At 40.1% G+C, this 23479-nt stretch overlaps 1 protein-coding gene across 1 annotated transcript in view; it reads right to left on the bottom strand.

Moving 5' to 3' along the window:
* Positions 1 to 23479, bottom strand: part of LOC123963873 (unconventional myosin-XVIIIa-like) — a 65313-nt gene that overhangs the window by 14044 nt on the left and 27790 nt on the right. Inside the window, exons 15-35 of the mRNA XM_046040961.1 lie at positions 22052 to 22190; positions 20897 to 21056; positions 20608 to 20794; positions 19455 to 19680; positions 18047 to 18156; positions 16865 to 16930; positions 15344 to 15472; positions 9660 to 9803; positions 9363 to 9452; positions 9058 to 9177; positions 8833 to 8947; positions 7478 to 7605; positions 7161 to 7315; positions 6310 to 6433; positions 5972 to 6172; positions 5504 to 5614; positions 4793 to 4897; positions 4482 to 4628; positions 4170 to 4283; positions 3135 to 3251; positions 2609 to 2692 (exon numbers count right to left, since the gene is read on the bottom strand). Of these exons, the coding sequence (XP_045896917.1) occupies positions 2609 to 2692; positions 3135 to 3251; positions 4170 to 4283; positions 4482 to 4628; positions 4793 to 4897; positions 5504 to 5614; positions 5972 to 6172; positions 6310 to 6433; positions 7161 to 7315; positions 7478 to 7605; positions 8833 to 8947; positions 9058 to 9177; positions 9363 to 9452; positions 9660 to 9803; positions 15344 to 15472; positions 16865 to 16930; positions 18047 to 18156; positions 19455 to 19680; positions 20608 to 20794; positions 20897 to 21056; positions 22052 to 22190 (2772 nt within the window). The remainder of the gene's footprint in view (positions 1 to 2608; positions 2693 to 3134; positions 3252 to 4169; positions 4284 to 4481; positions 4629 to 4792; positions 4898 to 5503; positions 5615 to 5971; positions 6173 to 6309; positions 6434 to 7160; positions 7316 to 7477; positions 7606 to 8832; positions 8948 to 9057; positions 9178 to 9362; positions 9453 to 9659; positions 9804 to 15343; positions 15473 to 16864; positions 16931 to 18046; positions 18157 to 19454; positions 19681 to 20607; positions 20795 to 20896; positions 21057 to 22051; positions 22191 to 23479) is intronic.

Below are 23479 nucleotides of genomic sequence, written 5' to 3'. Positions count from 1 at the left end.
TACTATAGATGGTCAAATGAAGAGTTTGTGGTTCAGGCTGAGTAACACAGAGTCACGGTAATTTCACAGGCTTTGGGAAAGAGCTGAGCTTCATGCAAAGCAAGTTTGTTCCATCTGAATGGTTTTTTCATGACTGATAAAAGGAAGAAAGATTCGTCACAAAAAAACGGCCCAAAGGGCGGCATGGCACCTAATGAGGGACTTTGCATCTGAGACAAGGAGGATTTGGAGCGCTCCTTTGATATTACTAAAGAAGCCAGACTTCCCTCCTACTGGGGATGAGATAACCACTTCAAGGTCAGATGCTTTAGACGGCTATCACTGCCTTCTCTGGAGAGTTTTAACAATGCCTTACAACCAGCACTATATCTCTAGTGTAGTCAAAAATATTCTGATGGATGGGCCTTACATATAATTGCGTGGACCAAAGCTTTGGCACGTGTATAGCTTAATCTACTAGAAATATTCTAATAGAAAGATCTGCTGTTAGACGGGGGCAAGAGCTCAGTTCTGTCCTTCAGTGAAACTATATTTGAAACGCATTCTGTTCCAGGCAGATGGTTTTATTTGTTTAGTTGACTGCATATCAACACTTAAAGGAAGACACTCTCCGGAGGTCCAGTTACTATGAGCCTAGGCATGTAATGTGCATGCACACACACACACACAAAAACATTGCCATATACTAGCTAAATTCATCTTTAATTGCCCAGAGGGAATTCATTTTGCAAATAGATCAACAAAGAAAATGGCTATGCATTAATGCATGTTAGAGGTTATCCTAAACAGATAGTGCTCCATCAGAAAAACACTGTTATTATAAAAGCACTATTATCAGCGTAGTCCAAATCAGGAGCATTAACCTTTTTACCACATGAATTGATATTTTTGCACAGCCTCAATCATTTAGCTGACAACTCAAGCACAGTATGCAATTATGAAACCTATCAGCCCAGAAATAGGCTAAATCAGATGAGTATACTGTAGCTCTAGGTTTCTGATTTTATACAATGCAAATACAAATCTGCTAAACAGTGAACTGCAAGGTAGTTGCACAATGTACTAATGCCAGCATGCTAACATGCTGAAAATGATAATGCTAACAGGCAGGTATGTTTTCATTTAGTTTAAGCATGTTAGCGTGCTAAAATTCGCAAATTAGCGCTAAACACACAAATTCAAATTAAATTCACACAATGCCAAGCATAATACATTACAGAAAACTACTGTATATCCAGAGTTTAAAGTTGAGCTGAAAGATAAAGTAATCTCAAAACCATATCTTTATAAAACATTTCCTTATTATAAAATGTGTTTTTTCATTATTTAGCCAGTTACGCAGATTATTAGTAATTTTTAACAACTACATGTGAAATTTATGGGAACCATGGATGGATTGGTAAGCCTGCAAAAGGTGTCCCACATAATATCAGCTCTTCGTACGCAGAAAAACTCAAAAAAGTTCTCCTCTCATTTGTGAGTGGTAATACATATTAAAAGCACATTTCTACAGCCATTACTCATGCCAGAGTTTAAGAACTTCAGCATTTTGAAAACATAAAAGATAGACTTAAAAGACTTAAAGGACAGTTACACACTCTGCATGAACACAGCATGATGACTCCATATGGGCACTGTAAAGGGTTTTTGCAACAGGAGAGTCTGATAACAGCAAAAGTAAAATAGGACTATAGGAAAATAGCTTTTAACCATGAGTTATACTCAAGAGTCGATATTTTAATGTGGGATATGCTTCTGTCATCTGTGACTGTTTGTAAAATTAAAGGAGCATTAAATGTGCATTAAAATGTTATTGTTTAATCTATAAATGTGTTTAAAATTTTCACGTGGGTAGATCATTGTACACAAATGGCGCACAAATGCCCATGAAAGGCAAAGGCCCACACGTCTCTACATGGTGGCGTTGTGGGCGCATGTAAGTCAGCACAGCACCTAGCAAATACAAAAGTCTTTGTGTTAGAGTAAAATGACACTTTCACATTTTTCTAATTGATTGGAATAATCATATGAATCATGTATAAAATAGCCAGTGTACAGCAACAAGGTATTGCTTTAATTGCCAATAAATTAAATTATATTACATAAATAGTTATCTCTTGAACAAAGAAATCACATCACCTGGCATTGTTTTCATTCTTGTTTTCCAATTGCCACCTTTTCATTTCCCTATATATTATATAATCAAATGATGCACTGGCATTGGAATAACCACAATTGATCAGTTTGAGAAATAATCACTGGAAGGAACAGAATGAGTGCTTTAATTGGATCTAATTGGTTAAACCACAGAAACAAGCTGCTGAGTTTATACATGACCCTTCCTTTAAATGTGACTGCTGATACTCTTTTACTAGAACTAGAGGCAAAAGAGCAATTTCTCTCCTTGACTCTAAATCTTCACTGATGCGATTTAAATGCAAATTGTATTGCAATTTTCAGAAGAAAGCTGCCACGACAGTGACGCATTTTTTGGTCACAATAATCAGAGAAAGTCTGTGAAAAGTTGGAGTCTAATCAGAGAGGAGGGTTGAGGCAGGAGGCAGGTTTCTGGCAGGCGGCTATAGTGCTTTTGAATACTTCCTTGTACCTTTTCTTGGATCTCCTGTTTCTCCTTTGTGGCTTCTTCCAGCTGGGCCTGTAGGTCACTGATCTGGCTCAAGTCCCTGGTAGACTAGCACACACATACAGACACACAAAGTCAATAATCAAACAATTTGGGTATATGTAAAAACGTGAGACATAGCGAGCGAGAGAGGAAGTGAGAGTGTCGATGTATGCTTCAATTAGCTGTAAAAAAAATTATATCCATCTTTTAATTTAAATGGGTAATGAACATAACACGTCCTTGCCAAATAATTTGTCATGTGATCTACTGTAGAACAGATTGCATCTCCCTGATTGCAGAGCACACACTGTGTTTAGAGGGGAATATGTCCTCTAAACCTCAAAGCCACTCTGCTTAAACACGCAGAAAAGGAGAGCGTTAATGTCAGTGTTAAAGATGGCACTGCACAATGTACGATTAAACAAATCCAAATAATCTAAGGGATTACACTATTTTGGTGGTATGTGTCGCAATCCATTTGACCAAGGTGTTAGACAGTTTGGGTTACCTGTGCCACTGCAGCTTTGTGTTTCTTCATCAGCTCATTCATGTCCTCCTGATCCTCCTCCATACGAGACTGTAGGTCATTCTTCTCTCTCTGCAGACGGCTGATCTGCTCCTCCAACTGAAAGACAAAAAGAAAAGGAAACACATGCACTTTAGTATAGAATGACTATTATTCATGAGCTATTGAATATGATAAATGGTCATTAGCTGGCCTGGCCGTGGCAGTCCTGGAATCTCATCTAATGGCAATGAAACACAATCTGGATGGGGTTCTGGCTGGAGGATGAGACCAATTGGAGATAATCAATTGGCTCATTTAGGCAGGGAAAAGTGCAGCCAGTGCAGCATACTGGTGATGTCCTATTTAGAGTTCATCCTCTGTGTTCAGGGGGGAGACTCAGGCCCTCAATATGCATTCTCTAATCTGAGACATTTACAAGACCTTCCCCTGCCATAAACGCAGCAATTAACAAGCAAAGCACAGGCACATAGCACTCTGTGTGTCATCCCCAGAGACACAAACATCCCCAGTCTACGAGTCTGAAATGCAGGCGGTACTCTCATGAGACAGCCATTAATGAGCAGATGGAGAGAAAAAAAAAAGTTCAACAAAGCTTATTTATCCATTAGAGCAAAATGTTGAAATCAGATATATGCCAAAGGGCATTTATTATTTTAATATCCCACCATGGCATGATGATGTATGCATATTAATGTTAGCGCCAGCTACATTTTGAAGAGCCCTCCATTATAATTAAACATTGTTTGTTGTTTTTGATTTAATGAGCAAAATGTACAGACAACTTCCCTTTTATCTACTTCTGCATTGTGATATGAAAAAAAGTGTAGGTATATTTCATTATCTATAATTGTGTGATATTATCAACAATTATAAACAATTTATTATGAACATTTATTATGAACACAAAAACTTATTGTGTTAGAAACATATGCAGAACTGATTGGCATGCAAGCCCGCTTACGTTAATAAAAACAATCAGTGGTTTCACTCTACATCAGGACACTCAAAACTCACCGATATCTTAGCTTTGACCACGTCCTCCATCTGGATATGCAAATCCTCTATTTCAATCTCCATGCTCTTTCGAGCCTTCACTGCTGCAGCGCAAGTGAACTCTGACTCCTCCAGCTGTGTGAAATAGGAGGAAGGCAAAGGAGGAGACAAGGGAGAAACATTAGCAGGCCAAGATCTAGGATCTATCCTGGATAGGCAGAGGAATATTGATTTATCAAAAGTTGTGCTTTTTTTTGTATCAGTTAAGTATATACACAGTTTCAACCCATTATCTGCAGAGACACACCAAAGTGTTTGATAAGAGTGACATACTTGATTTTTGAGCTGGGCGATCTCCCGCTTGCTGGGGGCATTACTCTTCAGGTGGTCCAGCATAATCTGTGCATCAGCCAGAAGGACTTTGGTTCTCTTCAAGTCTTTCTTCAGCTTCTTCTCTGTCTCGACATCCCTCTGACTCACCTGAAAACACACCTTTTTAGCCAGTATTGTCACAAATAATTTTTCTATCCTCCTTCAAAACCTATAGCACCTCTCAAGACTCAATAGAAGTTCCTTTCCAATCAGCAGAAGTGGCACACACTTAACTGCACTGACAGAGACTAGAGGCAGAGTGATGGAAGTACCTGGTCCTGTGCATTTAGTAGTTTGGACTCCAGCTCTCTTCTCTCACGCAACACTTTCTGCTTGTCTTCATACTCCTCCTCCAGCTGTACCTCCATCTGTTTCAGCTGCAGGACACATGAACAGAGCGTCAAGAGGCACGAACAGATGATCAGTGATAAACAAAATCAGACATAACACAGCATCGACCATCCTGTTAGACATGCTGCTCTCACGCGTCAAAGACAAAGGGATCCCCCTTGGGCAGATCTAGATCCATCAACCTAACTTTGAATTCATTTTTCATTTTTATACAGATACAAATGCAAAGACTATTCTATCATCAATTGAATTTATTTTGTTATTAATATGCATGTACTGTGTTGGGTAGATGTAAGATTTTTAGCTGATGTTGTAATGTTGTTGTCCCTTATGGTGTCTGTTAGGCAGCCTCTGCAGTGTATAGTCCATATGACAAAATTATTATTTAAACTTTTATCTGATGAATACAATATATTTGTATACCACATGGACAACATTCTGAAAACTAAAATGAACTTGAAATAATCAATTCAAGAATTTAATAAGCTGAGATGTGCAATAATCTTTAGGTACAATGAACTTCATTCAAATGTGTGTTTCTCAGTGCTGCCTTGACCAAGCCTGATTAATTCTCAGTTCAAGATAGAGGCTATGCATAGGAAAAACAAATGTAAGAGTGAGAATGAGCATACCTTCTTACTGCAAGACCGCCTAATCTCCTCTACCTCTTCATCCTTACTCTCAATCTCTTTAGAGTGGGTCTGCCGCTGCCTCTCCATCTCCATCTCAAGCCGCAGCTTAGCCTGAGTACATGATGAGGACACACACATATAGCACATAAAATGAAAGCACAAACACAGGATTGAAAAAAATTATAAAAGAAGAAGAATCATTGGTTTTCTTCCAAAATGAGATATCCACCAGCTGTCAAAGAAGAGAGACAGACTCTTATGAAATAATTTCTTAAACAAAATGTATGTAACATGATGGTGTGTTTGACAGTTATTATAGTAGATGTGAGTTTCTTGTTGAGTTATAAGACTTAAGAGAGTAGTTTAGGGTTTGAAACACTAAATAGCATGATATAAGCAGCTTTTAGCAGTAAAACTCAAACATTTCTCCATACTGGTATAAAATACCACATCTGCATCACCCTGTACCTGCTCCAGCATCTGGATGGTTCCAGCCTGTTCATCCAGCTCCTCCTCCTGGTCTTTCACCTTGGCCTCCAGGTCACGAAGCTGCTTCTTGACCTTGGCCAACGAGGCTTCATCCTTAGACTCCTGGGAGGAGAGATCCTGTAGCTCTGCCTCCAGCTGCTGCACCTTCATATTTGCGGTGCACAATTCGGTGTCCTTGTCCTGCAGGCGGAAGAGACACACAGTAAAGCGCACATCTGGACCAGCCCAGTTATGTCAAACAGAGAACAGAGAGACCAGACATGTAGTCCCTTAGAGAGGACATCAGAGTACATCTGATGTAGTGCAAAGTAGCTTACCTGCAGCTGCTGGCGGAGGTTAAACATCTCACCAGTCATTAGGTCTTTCTCTCGAGCCAGCTTCTCCCTCTGGCTCCTTTCTCTTTGTACCTCAGCCTGGGCCTGGTTCTGCTCCAGGTCAAATCTGGAAAACAAACACAGAAATACAAACACATGGATATACAACTCAGAAAAATGTTGATTGTAGGGTTGAACAGGAAAGTATCTTAAATTGTGAAGAATCTGTAATTACACAAAGTGCCAATATGTGACATACATGAAGTCACTGAGCTTACATAATAGGTAACCCTAACTCCTCTTACTTAGCAGATTTTGCGCTTATGAGCCTGTCCTCGACACAGAGCCCAACATCAATTCAGCGCTACCTCTTGTTTAGCCTCCACCGTTATCCACTTCCATTAGCCATCAATTTGCAATTGGTTTGTAATAATGTGCAAAATGTTTTCTTCAATTGTCTAGTGCAGAAACACTTATGGTTAGTGAACTTAACAGCTAAGTGTTTCACGCTGTCAGCTCGCTGTAATTCCCTGTTTTTCTCTCTGAAGCGCAGCTGAAAATAATTTCACCCACAGAGCATCTTCAATTAGCCACAGGGGAGAGATCACATTCTGCCACAGCGATAGCTTCTCAAGTGCTTAAAGTCTGAGTCATTTTCTCAGCTAATGCAATTCCAGAGATTACAGAACATCTCACACTATTCAAATTAAAGAAAATGTTAGTGTTCTGCCGGGCCGGTCAGAGTGTCTGCACCTGGCCTTCCAAGGAGAAAAGAGCAATGTGTCTTTCTGAAAGAAAGGACAGGAAGACAAATAGATGGATAGCCAGACAGATGGGCAGACATAGAAACTGACTTCCTCTGTTTCTTCTCCAGATCATGGTTGCGGCTCTGTAGGCCCTCCAGGTGAAGCTTGGTGTCCTCCAGCTCTGCAGTCAGTTTCTGGCACTTCTTCTTCAGCTGCTGCACAGAGCGCTGCACATCCTCATTATCTGTCTGCAAATCAGCCAGCTGCAGGGTGCACACACATACACACACAAACAGATGCAAACAAACTTATTTTATGAAATATTATTATTACATTTATATAACTAATAATGTGTGTGGTAACCAAGCATAAAAATATACTTGATTTTGTTAATTAATAATTTAATATTATAAAAAGTTCCTTGCCCTTCTTTCAAGATGTCTTTTGCCCTGCTGCTCTGTCTCCAGCTTGTCATCAAACTCCTGCTGGAGTTTCTTTTTGCTGAAGTCCATTTCACGAATGGCTCGGTTGTATTTTATCCGCCACTCGCCTCCTGGAGGAAAGACATACAATTCAGAAAGTGTCTGTGTGACATTTGGGTGTCTCCTGCCTTTAATGCAGGCCTAGCAGGGTATACAGACGAAAAGGCTCAAAAGCTCAGAAATGCTGGATGCTGTGGATTATGGAGCCCGCTGTACTGGCTGTGATGGTTATCACATTCAAGGGCCGAAATAATATAATCTTTCAGGAAATAAAACTTCTTTCATCATATGCCGACCTTATAAGGTCAAAAACTTCGACAGGAAACTACAAAGCAGCCTTCGTATTTAAACTCTAATCTTGGATAAACCTGAGGTACGAATTCAGAGCACACCACAATAGTAGTTAGAGAAGGACATGTCTAAGTGGCACTTTCCACAGTTCTTAGCCGACCCTAATTCTGGAGCTGTCAGAGGCTATCAGAACTGTAACAGCGGCCAGGCAGACATTCAGGTTCAGGTTCATTTCCAAGCCTTATCATTTTAGAGGCTGTCCATTTCTCCTTCACATACCAACACCGGCTCCTCCATCAGTGCTGCTCATTAGCATATATATAGCATAATGACAACTTGCAGGGCCACCGGCTCTGATCCCAACGATTATTTTCTCATTCATCTAAGAATTCTGATATGCTCTGTAATGGCGTGCCTGCTGAGATGGGTTGGGGGGGGGGGGGGGGGGGGGGGAATCGCAGAAAAGGAAAAAAAAAGTGTCATGGACAATGTGCTCTCAGCAGGACCTCTCTTTCCCAGCAGGTGGAGACCAATCGGCAGCAGGCATTAGTTGTATGCCTGGGAGCGAACATTTTAATCCCCTAGCGGTAAATCCCAAACTTGATGTGAGATGTGACCAATGTCTCCTGCTGAAACAGTCGAACAAAGCACAAAGCAGTAACTCCCGCAGCTACAATTAGTATAAGGGAGATTTTTCCAACGGTGCACATAATGCTGGTATGAGCTGTTCAGTAAATTACGCTTCTGACCTGGGCTGACATGCCCATTAGGCAGGCCTAGGAAAGCTGCTGCCAATGTCACAAGTACAATTAATTAGGGAATTAAAAACAAATGTTTAAAAACACTAATGACCAAGATTGTGATTCCAAAGAGGGAGGAGAGTCACAATCGCAATCTTTTCTTCCTCAGATTTTGGGCATAGAATTAAATACATATGTGGATAGACAGTCTCTGGTGTCTGTGGTGTCACTTCTAAATGACAACTTGCAGTTTCTAGCACAACTAACCAGCATCATCATCATCGTCCATCTCCCCGTTGAGCTCTGATGTTTTCATAAGCCGAGCCTCCATCACCTCCATCTCCTGTGATTCAAACTGTTTCTTCATGGCATCAAACTTGGCCTAAAATGCACAGATTCACACACCAATCAAAAAAAAGTGTCAGTCACATTAAAATCTGAAATTTTGAAATACCGTCATGTTACAGTGTTAATATCAGTGTGTATATGTGCCTGTAGATCCTTCATATCCTTCTCCAAGCGGAGTCTCTCTGAAGTCTCAGTCTCCAGCATCTGGGATGCTGACTCACTAGTGCTTCTCTCATCAGCAAGTTCTGCCAACAAGTCTGCGATCTGGATACAAACACACACACACACACACACACACACACACACAGGGTGTGATGCAAAATTACAATCGCCACCATTCTTGTGCAAGTAAGTGATGAAATCTTTAACTGAAATGAAAGCGTGTAACTCTACCACCAATCTCAAACACCATCCTCCCAGCATGCATTGGTGGAAGCGAGGGGACCTACCCTGCTCTCCAATCGATCCGTGTTCAGTCTCAGCTCATTTCGCTCTTTCTCCACCCTCTCGAGCTTCGATTTCTGCTGCTGTATCTCCTCCTGGACCACAGAATATAGCTATATAGGTTACATGTATTATTACAGGCAAAACTGTCAAATATTAAGCACCACAAGAAAGATCAAAAATCAATCACAGGAAGTTCCATGCTGCAGTGGCAAGGTAGCATATTTTAAAAGTGGATTAGGGGCTGTCTAACTGAGAGGAATCTATAAGGTGGGGTGTAACAGACAGAAAGGTCTCCTCACGTCTTTGCCTCGCATCTGCTCCTCAGTGAGCTGGACCTTAATGAGGGGCTGGACTGTGGTGAAGAGCTTCCACCATGGCCAGTCTTTCACGCCGCGGTTCTTGTGGATGTTTTTCTGGATGCAACGGATTGCTAGATCTTGAATCTAGACCCACAAAGAGGAACACATATGGGAATGGTTTGTTGTAGACAGATTGAGTGAGACAATGGCAGTGTAATATTAATGTGATTACTTGTAAGTTACATGTTGTAACTGTATCTGTAAATTGATTGTCTAATAAATAGCAAATAATTGCTTCATAATAGGTTTACTCCAGCAATATGTCCAGTACACGGTGTTAAATGCAGTGTATAGAAACAGATGGTTAAGAGTTTGAATGCAGAGAGTGTAATGCACAGGTACTACAGTGTCCAGAGGTCCATGAAACAATGACAGAAAATTAGGAAAATCTTAATTGGAATACATGCTTTACGGAACTCATTTATTGTTACCATATCATCCTCACCACCAATGAACAATATTTGAGAAAAATTTCATCCCTCAGTCTTGTGTAATATTGTCTCTGTATGGGCTAGCAAGTATCCCAGGACTTGCCAGCTTCCTCTGGAGAGTTTCTGCAGTTTGTGTTCCAACGCTGGAAGCTAATTTTTGATTAATTAAATCAAACATGTTGGCAGCTAATTCCAAGTATTACACATTTTCCATGCTGCTTATGCATTAGGCTCTCTAGCAGCAGCAGATTATGGGCAAACCCAATTAGAGCAACACAATTCTCAGCATCAGGTACATTTCGCCCTGAAGGTACTCTCTATGACCAATTGGAATTTGTCACACAGTGAAATCCTTAAAATGGAGCAAAATACAGCAAATTTCTGACAGGTCTCACTTGTCATTTTTAGTCTAAAATGAATAGAAAACAAACAAAAGATTTTACTACATGAAAACCATGAATAAACATTTTGTTATTCATATCACATTAAAAGGGTATGACAACTGTAAAACAGTGTGAAGTGAATTAGGATTGAGAGCCAAGATCAAGACAAATACATGTTTTCCATTCTCTTCCTAACAAGCCCACATACAAATCAATGTCTTTCAGTGCGTCTGTGTACATATATGTATACAGGCATGTTTGTATAGGTGTAAGACATCTGAGTGCTGCGATACATAACAAGCAGAACCATCTGATGTGACTTCGATCCCACTTCTGAAGAGAACGCTTTATGCTCAGTTTCTGGGTAGTTTCTTCAACTTGAAATAATGTGCTGCTAAGGAGAAATATTACATATATGGCCCTAATCAGGGACCTATTGCTGTCTGGCTAATATCATGATCATGATACTAACAACTGACAAACTCATTTTCAAGATCTATAATCTTAGCTGTTACTTAGCATTTACAAAGAAATGTACCTCATACCAATGCAGAGCCTATCCAGTCCTTTACAGTAGGAGGTATTTGTTATATATGTTTATTCGATATGGAACTACAGGATTCCATGGTTCAAATGAATAAGATACCCTGTAGAATCATGTGTCTGATAAAGGTATATCTTAGCATTCAGTGAGCATTGTTGCAATGAGGGAAAAAGGTTCAAATGAATACGTATAGTATTATTAGGCTAAATCTAGCCTACACTTGCTACTTTACACTCATTTCAATGCAAATATCTTAAAAAAACACATTTGTAGGTTACCTGAAGGACAAAACTCCCAATGCAGTAAGTGACTGCTGAGGCAAAATAACAGACTTTTAAAATGTCAGGCTGTCCCCTTGAGGCGACAGTTGAAATGGGGGGGGGGGGACAAGAAAAATTGTGGTTTTGTCATTTTATGTCACATGGGCCTGGCACAGCTTCACAAGGTTAAAATGCCAGAGAATATCAATCAAGGACTATTGTGACTTTCTGTCACGTTCATATACATCAACCAGCAAGTGTCTTTGCCAGAACTCATCTGCACTGTTCCAGAGGCAAATTATCATCTACTGTACCTGCTAAGACTGGACACTTCAAACAGTGCAAGAGGCAATGGAGTCCAATCAATTTTCACAAAGGGATAACAGGGTAACAAGGGCACAAGTGGTTATTATATGACGATTATTCTAAGATTGAACAGCAACCCACTCTGTAAATCCTCTACATAGAGAGAAGGGGAGATGAAAATCACTCAATAATCCACCACAGCCCTGCTTCTGTTCCATTATTCTGGTGTCATCTAATTGAATCAGGAATAACATAAAAAGAATGAGATTCAACAGGAAAAAAAATTCCCTTCAGTTAATCATTGTAAGAAGAGACTGCACTGTATACCATACATGTAACAGTTGAACAGTGATAAATCCGGAATACTGTAGTTGCTTGAGCAGTAGGTGAAAGGAAGAAAGGAGAAAGCAAGTGTGAGCAAACCAGATTTGACAATGCTCCTCATTTTTGTTTTCTCTACAGCACATCTTAATCTGACATGTGACTGCAGATACTGACCTTATACATATATATATATATATATATATATATATATATATATATATATATATATATACATATATGATATCAAATTTGTTTTGTCAGCTTTCTCAAAATAATGAGAAACTCTATCTCATTATTTTGACATACTAATTCATTATTTTGAGATTCTATGTCCTTATTGTGAGAGTCATTTCGAGAAAGTTTCTCATTATAATGAGATACATACTGAGTTTCCATAAATAAGCTACTATATAATAATGATGAGAACATTAATACCACTCTAATATCTGTCCATAAAATATATAATAAGGCTACAGTAAGCAACTATGAGATAAGTCTGTGTTTGTGTGTGTGGGTATTACTAATGATGTGGAAATATAACATTTTGGGGAATCACCTTCCTTAAAAAATAAAATACAAGTCCTCATGATGTAAATCATTAAATTTTAGGGTGAACACTTGGTTTAAGAATAGGGTAAGGATAAGGTTAGGTTAAGGCAAGTAGTGGTTATGGTTAGGTTAAGTTTCCAGGGAATTAATATGTCCCTGAAAGTGATGGAAACACGACTGTCTGTCTCTCTGTGTGTGTGTGTGTGTGTGTGTGTGTGTGTGTGTGTGTGTGTGTCTGCGCACGCTCTGCTGCATATACCTTTTAATTGCCCTGCTGGGGATGAATAAAAGTTTTGTTTTAATTGAGCTGAATTGAACTGATTTTTGAGAGAAACTGAGTATGACCATTAAAGTAATGTGCATAATCATGCACACAATTTAAATAGGCCTCTGCAGTAGCCCTGACTTGATGGAATCTGTGGTATCTCACATTCATAATTGTATGTTACACCTTACCTTGCCAACCTAAATTGAGTTTAAGAGCAATAAAATTACAAGATAAAATAAAAATAAATCTTATCTTTCTATTATAGATGCATTTGCAGGAGATAGGGGACATACGGGGGCAGAGGGAAAAAAATTCCCTCTTTACTAATGGATTTTGTAATTGCACTGTTGCCTAGCAATTTTGAAGTGTGTCTCACTGTTGATTTTCTTCAAGTTCTGGCAGATTATGAAGCACCAGGCTCTTAGCCTGCTTCACTGTGTGTGTGAATAATGACCTTTGAACTTAATAAAGAAAATGCATTGGCCTCTCTTGGTCCTCAATTTTCAACCAACATCCATTACTCAAACTCTTCTGGTAAAAACAGTAATAACAGAAGAGAGCTGGAAGTCCAGTAATATAAAAGGTCATACTGATTTAATTTATTGCATAGATGACAATTCAATATATTTACTGGCATCATATACAAGTGAACAACATATCTACTCACTAACAGCATGTTATACTGGATGGAGAGCAGCAGAAACGTTGATTCTGTTTCTGCTGGTTCAACACTAGCCAGCTGAAGCGGCACATTCACTTAAATAGTAATCACAGAGAGGGAGACAGACTGTAGGGCTCCATACATCACAAGAGGACGTATGAGGTCCAGAGAGATGGACCCGTCGCATGCTGGGAGAAAAATGGAAGATGGGTGGAGCAGTTGGGTGTGTGAGTCAGCAGCAAGTTTGATAAGGCTGCATTTAAGGGGAGCAGTGTGATGAAATGCTACAGAAATGGACGTGTCACTATCAAATATCCCCCTTGGAGAGCTGATTAGATGGATTACAGTACAGGACAGAGAGGGTAAGGACGACAGATTTAGAGAACACATTTGTAATTAGTTGTAGATTTACAGCAGAGCTAGTTGATTCCCACCAGGAGCAGAGCAAACATGCACTAATATTAGCTCTGAACAATGATCTCTCATCTCCTGGTGGACGCCTAGGCAACAAGACCTTTGGAGCTTACATTCATCACCTACTAAGCAGCAAACTGGACCTTGATATTAACTGTGTTTGTTTTTGCGGAAAAAAAGTGTAAATTTTTTGTTAACTAGTGTCTTGCAATATATCAAACTGAATCCATTAGTTTCAAATACTGTATATCCTAACTCGATTTAGGAAAATATACATTCATCGGACACTTTATTAAGTACACCTGTTCAATTGCCTGTTAACACAAAAAGCCAACTGAACACTAATTAGCCAATAACATGGCAGCAACTCAATGCATTTATTCATGTAGACGTGATCAAGACAACTTGCTGAAGTTCAAACCGAGCATCAGAATGGAGAAGAAAGGGGATTTAAGTGACTTTGAACGTGACATGGTTGTTGGTGCCAGATGGGCTGGTCTGAGTATTTCAGAAACTGCTAATCTACTGGGATTTTCAAGCACAACCATCTCTAGAGAAAATATCCAGTGAGCGGCGGGTGGATGAAAATACCTTGTTGATGTCAGTGGTCAGAGGAGAATGGGCAGACTGGTTCTAGATAACAGAAAGGCAACAGTAACTCAAATAACCACTCATTACAACCAAGGTATGCAGAATACCATCTCTAAACGCACAACGTCAAACCTTGAAGCAGATGGGCTACAGCAGGAGAAGACCACACCGGGTGCCACTCCTGTCAGCTAACAACAGGAAACTGAGGCTACAATTTGCACAGACTCACCCTAATTGGACAATAGAAGATTGGAAAAACGTTGCCTGGTCTGATGAGTCAAAATTTCAGCTGCGACATACAGATGGTAGGTTCAGAATTTGGCGTAAACAACATGAAAGCATGGATCCATCCTGCCTTGTATCAGCGTTTCAGGCTGGTGGTGGTGGTGTAATGGTGTGGGGGATATTCTCCCCCTTAGTACAAATTGATCATCGTTTACACGCGACAGCCTACCTTTCCATCATGTCCATCCCTCTATGACCACAGTGTACCCATCTTCTGATGGCTACTTCCAGCAGGATATTGCACCATGTCACAAAGCTCAAATCATCTCAAACTGTCTCACTGTACTCCAGTGGCTTCCACAGTCACCAGATCTCAATCCAACAGAGCAACTTTGGGATGTGGTGGAGATTCGCATCATGGATGTACAGCCGACAAATCTGCAGCAACTGTGTGATGCTATCATGTCAATATGGACCAAAGTCTCTGAGGAATATTTCTAACACCTTGTTGAAAGTATGTCACAAAGAATTAAAGCAAAAGGGGGTCCAACCTGGAACTAACAAGGTGTACCTAAAAAAGTGGCCAGTGAGTGCATATCCATAGTGTTTTGGGCTTCGACTTACTGTAATTTAAGACTAAGCCATCCGTCTCATTGTGAGTTGCCTACCTTTCTCTTCTTGAAGGCTTGCCGTGCCAGGTAGCCTCTACAGGCAGCTTGGAACAGGGTTAGATTACGCTTGGTCTGCTCATCCCTCTGTTCCTCCAGCTTAGCCAAGGTGCCAGCTCTGAAGAACAACTAGAGCAAAACACAAACACACACATGCAATCAAATTAACGAATTAGCAAAGGATACAATTATTGAGTGATCATGTAATTCTTATTTTAGATTAGTGTGACACACAAGAGCAAAATAAAAACAAAACGGAGTTAAAAAGTAAATAAGTGCACTGAAGCAGTAAATCAATAAGAAGCAGTGTAATCCATGGACAGCTGAGTCTTATCTAAGTGAGAAAGCGGAGATTTAGTTATTATCTTGGAAAATCAGCCTTGTCTGTTTCTAATCTGGGCCAAAGGTAAAACACAGGTAAACAGCCAACAGAAAGCAGATCACGTCACAGCTTGTCTATACCTCAGAGGGATTAGGTACTCTGAACGCATTCCAGATATGATGGCAGCAACCTATTAAAATGGATGGATGATAGACTCCCATAGTCTCCACCCAAGGTCTCTCTACGCAGTGCCTTAATAATTATGAAATCTATATGTGATCTGGCAACAAAGCAGAAGCTTTTAAATGACTGAGCAGTTTAAATTGTTCAAATTGTATAGCAGGGCCGGAGTAGAAGCTATTTTGTCGTTCATCATCATCAGATGTACATTGTACCTTTTAAAATATGTATAGCTATAGTTGTTTTCAGACTTGTGGCTCCAATCTCCAGTGGCAGATTTTATCTTGTCAAGAGCTGTGATTTTACTGCTATAAGGTTATTTGGGGCTGGTGTAATTGGCATGCAAGTGAGGCATGTTGCTAGGAAGCCACTGGAATGCTTTGTGAATGGCCAACTGTGCTTGTCTACTGAGCCCATTTCACACTCCAAAGTGTGGCACCATGTGAAGCTGCCTCCAAACCACTCTTGTGTCATGTGTTTTGAAAAGGGCCCTGTACAGCATACATATCTGGGAGCATAAGTTCCACTGTTTCGTACATTATTGTTTCCTTTGATTTCCTTCTTGGCTGATGGCCACTTTCTGGCTGATAGGATTAGACCTCAGTGTGCCAGGCAGTGTTTACTGTGATTACTTTACAACGGTCACGGTGAAAAACAAAGAGGGCCATCAGCAGAGAGAATTTGCTCTAATGACCTGAAAAGAAAGAGAATTACAGTCACAGAGTCTGGGAAAGGTAGAGACAAGCCTCTCGGGAAGCCACTGGCTAAAAGACTGGAAAAATGGGCAAAGCTTGGAAACTCTCCAAAAAAGGATGGCAAACAAACCTCAAAGAGGGACAGGTGTAATGAAACACACACTCCCCCAGTGTCTTAAAAAAAATATACGATAAAAAGAACAGTGGACTGCAGCCCTGTGCTCCCAGCTTTAGGAGGAGTGAAATTGACAGAGATTCACAGCAAAGCTTTATTGAATAATTTTAAAACTGTTTATTTGTTTGAGGTGTGGTGGCATTACTCACCCTACTCAGACCCATGTGGTAGCTGCTCTTCTCCAAATCCAAGGACTCCAGTAGCTCCTCCACAGCCTGGTTAAAAGCACACATGTACACAAACATACACACACACTTAGTCTTTCAACTGCTGGATCCAGTGGGAACTTCTACTGACACCGCAACCCTTCAGTAGTCCACAGTTCCCCTAAGTTCCCATGCTGAACTAATGGTACAGTGCAGTTTCCTCTCTTTTCTCACATCCATTCCCGACTGGATTTTGTTTGGAAAGTAAGGCAGTAAGCATGGGAAAAGCTTGGCTCCTCTGAACCTACCAACCCCAATCCCAAACCACCTGTTCCTGGCTTATTCCTCATGACCCCAGTGGTCTTATTGAGCTCTGACCACATATAGGCTACACAGAGGTACACCATCAGCAAGCCTGGAGCCTCTCCCTGCCTATCTACCAGCCTGTGTAGCTGTATTGTTGTCTCAACCTCTTCTCTCTCTTTCACTCTCCAGCCTGAAAGACCACATCTAGATTACACCAGGAGAGGTTTGCCACGAGCACTGAGGGGCTTTTGTTTGCCAGTGTTTCCACAGAAACTCAGTCCCAATACAAAAACACAGGGGGAAAGAGTTTTACTATCCCTTAACCCCAATATTTCTCTCTCTCTCTCTCTCTTTCTCTCTCTCACTCCTCTAGTAACAAATTTTTGTAATCTTTTTCTCTGAGACCATTGACCACTGCACAGCATGCCATCAGTGATATTTAACTTCCAAGAATAAAATCACGCAGAGCTTCCTCTAAAGTTTTTTTTTTTTTTTTTTTACAATCAGTATTCATAAATGTAAATCAAAAGCACTAAAGAGGTGAAGCACCAGCACTGTCAAAACAACACTAGCGCTCCAATGCTCAGATTACAAAATATGATCAAATTATATTTACTTTAATGGTATTTTGTTTTGAATTCAGTGAAGCACTTTCTAAACCACAATAGGGATCTGCCTCTTTACCGGGCATGATACTGATAAGGTTAAGTTGATTAGATCATTACAATGGCTCTGATAAATGAGGGTTTATTTCTTTGTCAGTTGGCTGCTGACAATTCAGGGGCAGATGTAATGAAGCTGCCTCTTCACAACATTAATCTTCACTGCGCTTGGCCACTGGCGGAGCTCTACATTTTCCTCTCTTGTTGATTGACTTACTCTCTTCTCGTCCTTCACAATGTAATTCCTCCCATGCTTCTTGGTGAGGTGCGGTGCCAGCACATCAAAGCGTCGTCGAAACTCAGAGAACACCATGTGATCGGGGTAACCTGTGAAGGTCAGTATAGAATAACAATATTATATTATGGGTAGGGTTGGCATCTCAGATGTGACAAGCATCGGTTTCTATTTATTTATAAAGCCCTCAATGGCTTGTCATCATATATCTTTTCCGTATTAAATTGATCCTATAGTCATTACTTGACTCATTCAAATTATGCTCAAGGTCCCAAGTGCAAACACGAAATTTGGAAAACTGCCTTTAATTTTGTGCAGAGTACACTTGGGCCATTTTACAAAACACATTAAAACTCTGAATCTATAGGTTTATTTAAAACCATGATTACAAACAAATGAATGTAACTGTTTTAACTGCCTTCTGTTGTCTGTTTGCAGTGGTGGGTAGCAACTAAGTATATTTACACATGTACTGTACTTAAGTACAAATTAGATGTATTTGTACTTTACTTGAGAATTTTTCTTTTCATGCCACTTTCTACTTCTACTCCACTACATCTCTGAGGGAAATATTGTACTTTTACTTCACTACATTTATCTGACAGCTTCAGTTACTAGTTACTTTACAACGTAAGACTTTTACACACAAAACATACAAAGAGTTTTAAAAAACTGTTGATAGAAATTTATCTGGGAAGTATTTTGATCGTTTAAGTCATTTTACATGTAAACATTTCATGGTTCCAGCTTCACAAATGTGAAGATTTGCTGCTTTTCCTTATGATTATGTAAAATAATCATTTTGAGGTTTAGACTGACAAAACAAGCATTGTGAAGGTGTCATTTGGCGTCTGGACAGTTTGTCACTATTTATTTTTTTTATGATCAATTAATGGAGAAAATAATTAGCAGATTAATACATAATGAAAAAAAATCATTAATTGCAGTCTGATACAAAATAGTTCAGCCTCGACAACTATCTCCTGATTTTACATTAATAATGCATGAGTAATAATATTCTAATGATATAATAAATAATAGTATAACTATTACAGGGGACATTTTCTTTCTGCAGTAGTAGTAGATTTTCCTGACATACTTTTACTTAAGTAAAGGATCTGAATACTGAATAATGGTTTTCTCATTCATTCTTTTTTGTGTGTATATGTTTTGTTTTAATTGTACTCTCGACATCATTGAAAATGAGGACATGCCATCAATTATTTAAGATTTAAATAAATAATAAAGAAACTAATGTTTGAGGATTGCAAGATATATTTTGGGAGGGGGAAAAAGTAATTCTGGTTAGATTTATTTTCCAATATATCTGGACAAGGCAGTCTGTGTTTCTATGCCCGTCCTTAGTATGTGACTTAAGCAGGTACCTCACCTTGCCTGTGGATCCGTAGAGCATCGAGCAGCTTGGAGCCACGCAGCTGAGCACGAAGCAAGGCTACATCTAGCTGCATTAAGCTGGGATCTCCACTCTCCCCTTGAGCCTCACATTCCCCTCCTTTGAACAAGGATCCACTCAAAGCCTTGAGGGCATCTGCCTTGGGCAATATGCAGTGAACAAAGTGAATCTTGGACCTCCGCACCATGTCGAGGAGGGCATCCTGGAAAAGACAGAGCAGGGTTAGGGACCCTGTAGGAACAGGCCAACATTGCATGTCTTCCTCTGATGCTGATGATGATCTACATCAGTAGCTTTACTTATTTGCTTAAAACAACCAATGGCTATGCATCCGGCTTGGTTCCAATCTTACATTTAGTCAAAACTTGTGCATTGTTAATAAAAGACAAAAAATGTGTGTTTTATTAACAACACACAAGTAAAATCTACAATCTTAATTCTGTACTATGTCGCTGTCAAGCACTTAAGAACTCAGTAACTATGACAACCCTGAAAGACAGGTAATAAAAGTTGATCCTTGAGCCTTTCTTTAAGCGTGATTTCCATATAAAGCTTATTGCTTTCAGTTTTTGCCATTTTTGTTGTTTAACCTTTTTCCTCTCATGAAGGTGTTGCCATTATAATTTTAAGTACCCATTTGGGGAGCAGCAGCACAGTATGCCTAGGAATTATGAAACTGGGTCCACACTTCACAGTTCCCATATCTTAACCACATTATTTTTGCCAGAACAATGCCATGTGCACATATTGCAGAAAGCAGCAGGGTTTTCTTAAAATGGCATTGGATGTAAAAAATGTTGTCTGTGAACATGATCTGGGGTTTTGCAGTATATCATGCAATAACAAGGTTCTTGTCATGCCATAGGGTTGGAAGCAACATGTTTGCAGAACTGTTCTCATAGCACACTAATACCAGGCCATTTTCAAATCTATCTCGGGAAGCAGCCCAAATGTTGGCCTTCATTCCATCCAGTTTACAATTTCCTGTTACCAAACAGGAACCAATTTATGAAAAGAAGATGTAGACTGGGACATTAATTTTTAGCGTCTTTGGAAGTACAGGCACTTGATGGTTAGAAGCTTGGAATTGACGGAGAACAAATACTGAATGACCACCCTTTCCTCTCACCACTTGAAGCTTTATCTGAATGCACAAGGACTTCTTCTTGATAGCAGCCACCCCTGTGGTGAAGGTTTTCCTCATGCTAGTGGCCCGTCGCAAGGACAGCTGGGAAACACCTTCAAGGCCTGCAATGGAACCGGACAGAACAGTGGCTCCACCCGCACGGCCCAGGAACAATGAGCTGATGACCTTCCTGCAAGAGACACACTACTTCAACCTAAAGTTTTGTGAAAGTCCACTAAAGTAATGTAATCACCTCCCCCCCAAAGACTACTCCTGCATGTGTGATGCATACTTCTGGGATTCCTGCAGGAGGGTTATAGCATTGGTGGAGGCAGGATTCTGCTTGGCATAGTTCAGCCACCCGCAGGCATCGTACTCCACCCAGTCAGTGCCGTGACTGTGGCCCAACAGGAAATGATTATCCTTCTCACTCTTCAAGAGGAAAGTGTGACCTGATGAAAATGTAGGAGGTAGTGTGAGATTCCCCGGTTCATCGCACATATGCAGAGAGATGACAAAAATGAACAGAGTCCCTCATGAGTTTGAGAACATGTTTATACAGTCTGCATGAAAGGATTAAAGCAAGCTGATTCATCCTGTCTTGATTACTCTGGTATGTACAGTCTGTCACAACCCTAAATACACTTCACTGATACGGTCATAATAAAAAACGATCTGTTCCCAGCCTAGTTGTTCGCAGACCCCATTAGACTATCCACACAGTTTTAGTGTGAAATGTTTAAATCCATGGTAGAATACTGCCATAAATAATTCAACCATCTGACTCAAACATTATGTGGTAGCCAATCAAAGAAAAAAGGGTGAGAAAAGCTCAAATCTGGCCTTCATAAAGACTAAGAATGAGAAGCTTTCAGATGTTGTTTTGGAAGGTTGAATGACACTTTGCCCTCTAGAATTGCTATAAGCTATAACATAACCAACGTACAGTTGTCAAGGTTGCCAACAATCTACACAGAGAGGACTTAAGGATTTATATTTGTCATCTACAGTATGATGCTGGTGAATCTGTTGGTCTACAACTGTATATTGCTGTGAAGAGCAATACAGTATACAATCACACAAAAGGGGATTACTGTTGTATTGTTAAAGAAATATGGTGAAATGTCTTCATCTAAAATGAAATCTATAGCAAGAGTTTGCAAATACTGCGAAAGAGAGAGTTAAGAATGATTCTGCTCTCTCAAATGATCACAGATTGCACATGATATAACAGAGATGGTTTTTTACCCCGCTTTATTGGTTTGGAAGAATTATTACTAGTAATATAATGTCAATTATATTTGGATTAAATATCCATGTTATCTTTTTAATTTAAAAGATTCACTTGAATCCTCCAAATACCTCCTAGAATGCTTGCCAATGCTTTGTATTAGCTTCAAGTCTGAGTTTGTGAGCCTGAGCGTGTGTGTGTTTGTCCTCTACTTGCCTTTACTCTCACCCTCAGCAGGTCCGTAGTAGCTAAAGAGACGTCCCAACAGGGTTTCCTCTGATCCCCCAGGCTGCAACGCCTCCTCCTCCATCAGCCACAACAGGCCCCGTGCCTCATCTGTTCGTACTGTCCGTACCTGTCAAATAAACACATTAAAACACATATAGACACATAAAGATCATAGGTTCTTAGTGCAATCCTAGTGTGGACACAAAATGTTGTGTTTCACCTTTAGTCTTTTACAAACAATAGCACAGGAGTAAAAATGGCTGTCTCATCAGCCCAATACAGCTCAATCACTGTACCTTTAGCTTATTTTCCATTTTACCTATTTGACCCGCTTTACACATAGGTCTGCCTCAAAAAAAATCCACCACACATGAGTAACAAACTACCTTGCCATAAAGGCTTGTTTTAGCTATGTAATAGGAACACATTGATGAATCCAAGGATATTTCAGCCATAATTGTTTATACACCTGCTGCGTCCAGAAAAAAACAAGATTTTTCTGTTCATGAAAGATTCAGAAAAGTATCCTTCAACTGCTGATTGCTGGCCTCTATAATCAGTGTTTCCTTAAATATTCTGTTCTACAACATGTCAGTTCACTTACAAGGACCACACAATCTACAGGTACGTTGCTGAATACACATTTGCGTTGTGGGGAAGCTACGACAGGGAAATCCGCCGTAGCACCCGGGCACAACGGACCCTATAACCCTATGGAGAGGAAGAAGGAGATCAGGAGGCAGGACAGAGAAAGGGGTGAGGGAGGGGAGGGATGCAGAATGCGAGAGAGCGAAGAAGAGGAGCTGGGACGTGTGGGTATTTCTGGAAATGCTGGCCATGACGTGGTTGATGTGTGGTCTCGCTCCTGAAACTCTACTAATTAGCTCCACTAAAAGTAGCATGTGTGTGTTTTCCCAGAATGAGGCAGTTGGGGTGGGCCCAATAGTAATGCTAGCATCAGAAATTAAAGTTTAATAAAAGCATTTGTGGTCTCTGCACCCTCCAGCAGTTGCTGCGATAATGGCATCATCAATTTAGCTTTTCCGTCAAAATGGAAACAAATAGGAGTTCATGAATACCAAGAGTGGCGGGGGGAGATGGGATTACAATGTAATACAATTAGTATTACAATTAGTGTGAACACAAGAAAATAAAACCCACTCCAGTATTGATGATCATGGAATAAGTGCACAGAAAAAAATGTTGGTCGTGCCCTTGTATGATACCAAACAGGTAAATGCTTCACTGGGCAGTGCAGCTTTACTTTTATATACTATAATAATTAAATCGCTTTGTTGTTTTTTTTGCTGTCTTTCACCAGAGTCCTACATTTGAGTGATGCACTTTTTGTCCAAAGACATTTAGAATAAGACACTATTGTTTTATGGATGACAATGAGCTCCAGGGAGAACGACC

This window comes from Micropterus dolomieu, linkage group LG23 (genome assembly GCF_021292245.1).
Source record: "Micropterus dolomieu isolate WLL.071019.BEF.003 ecotype Adirondacks linkage group LG23, ASM2129224v1, whole genome shotgun sequence".
Classification (NCBI taxonomy): domain Eukaryota; kingdom Metazoa; phylum Chordata; class Actinopteri; order Centrarchiformes; family Centrarchidae; genus Micropterus; species Micropterus dolomieu.
The sequence above is the reverse complement of the archived record's forward strand: the minus strand, read 5'-3'. Positions and strand labels throughout refer to the sequence as shown.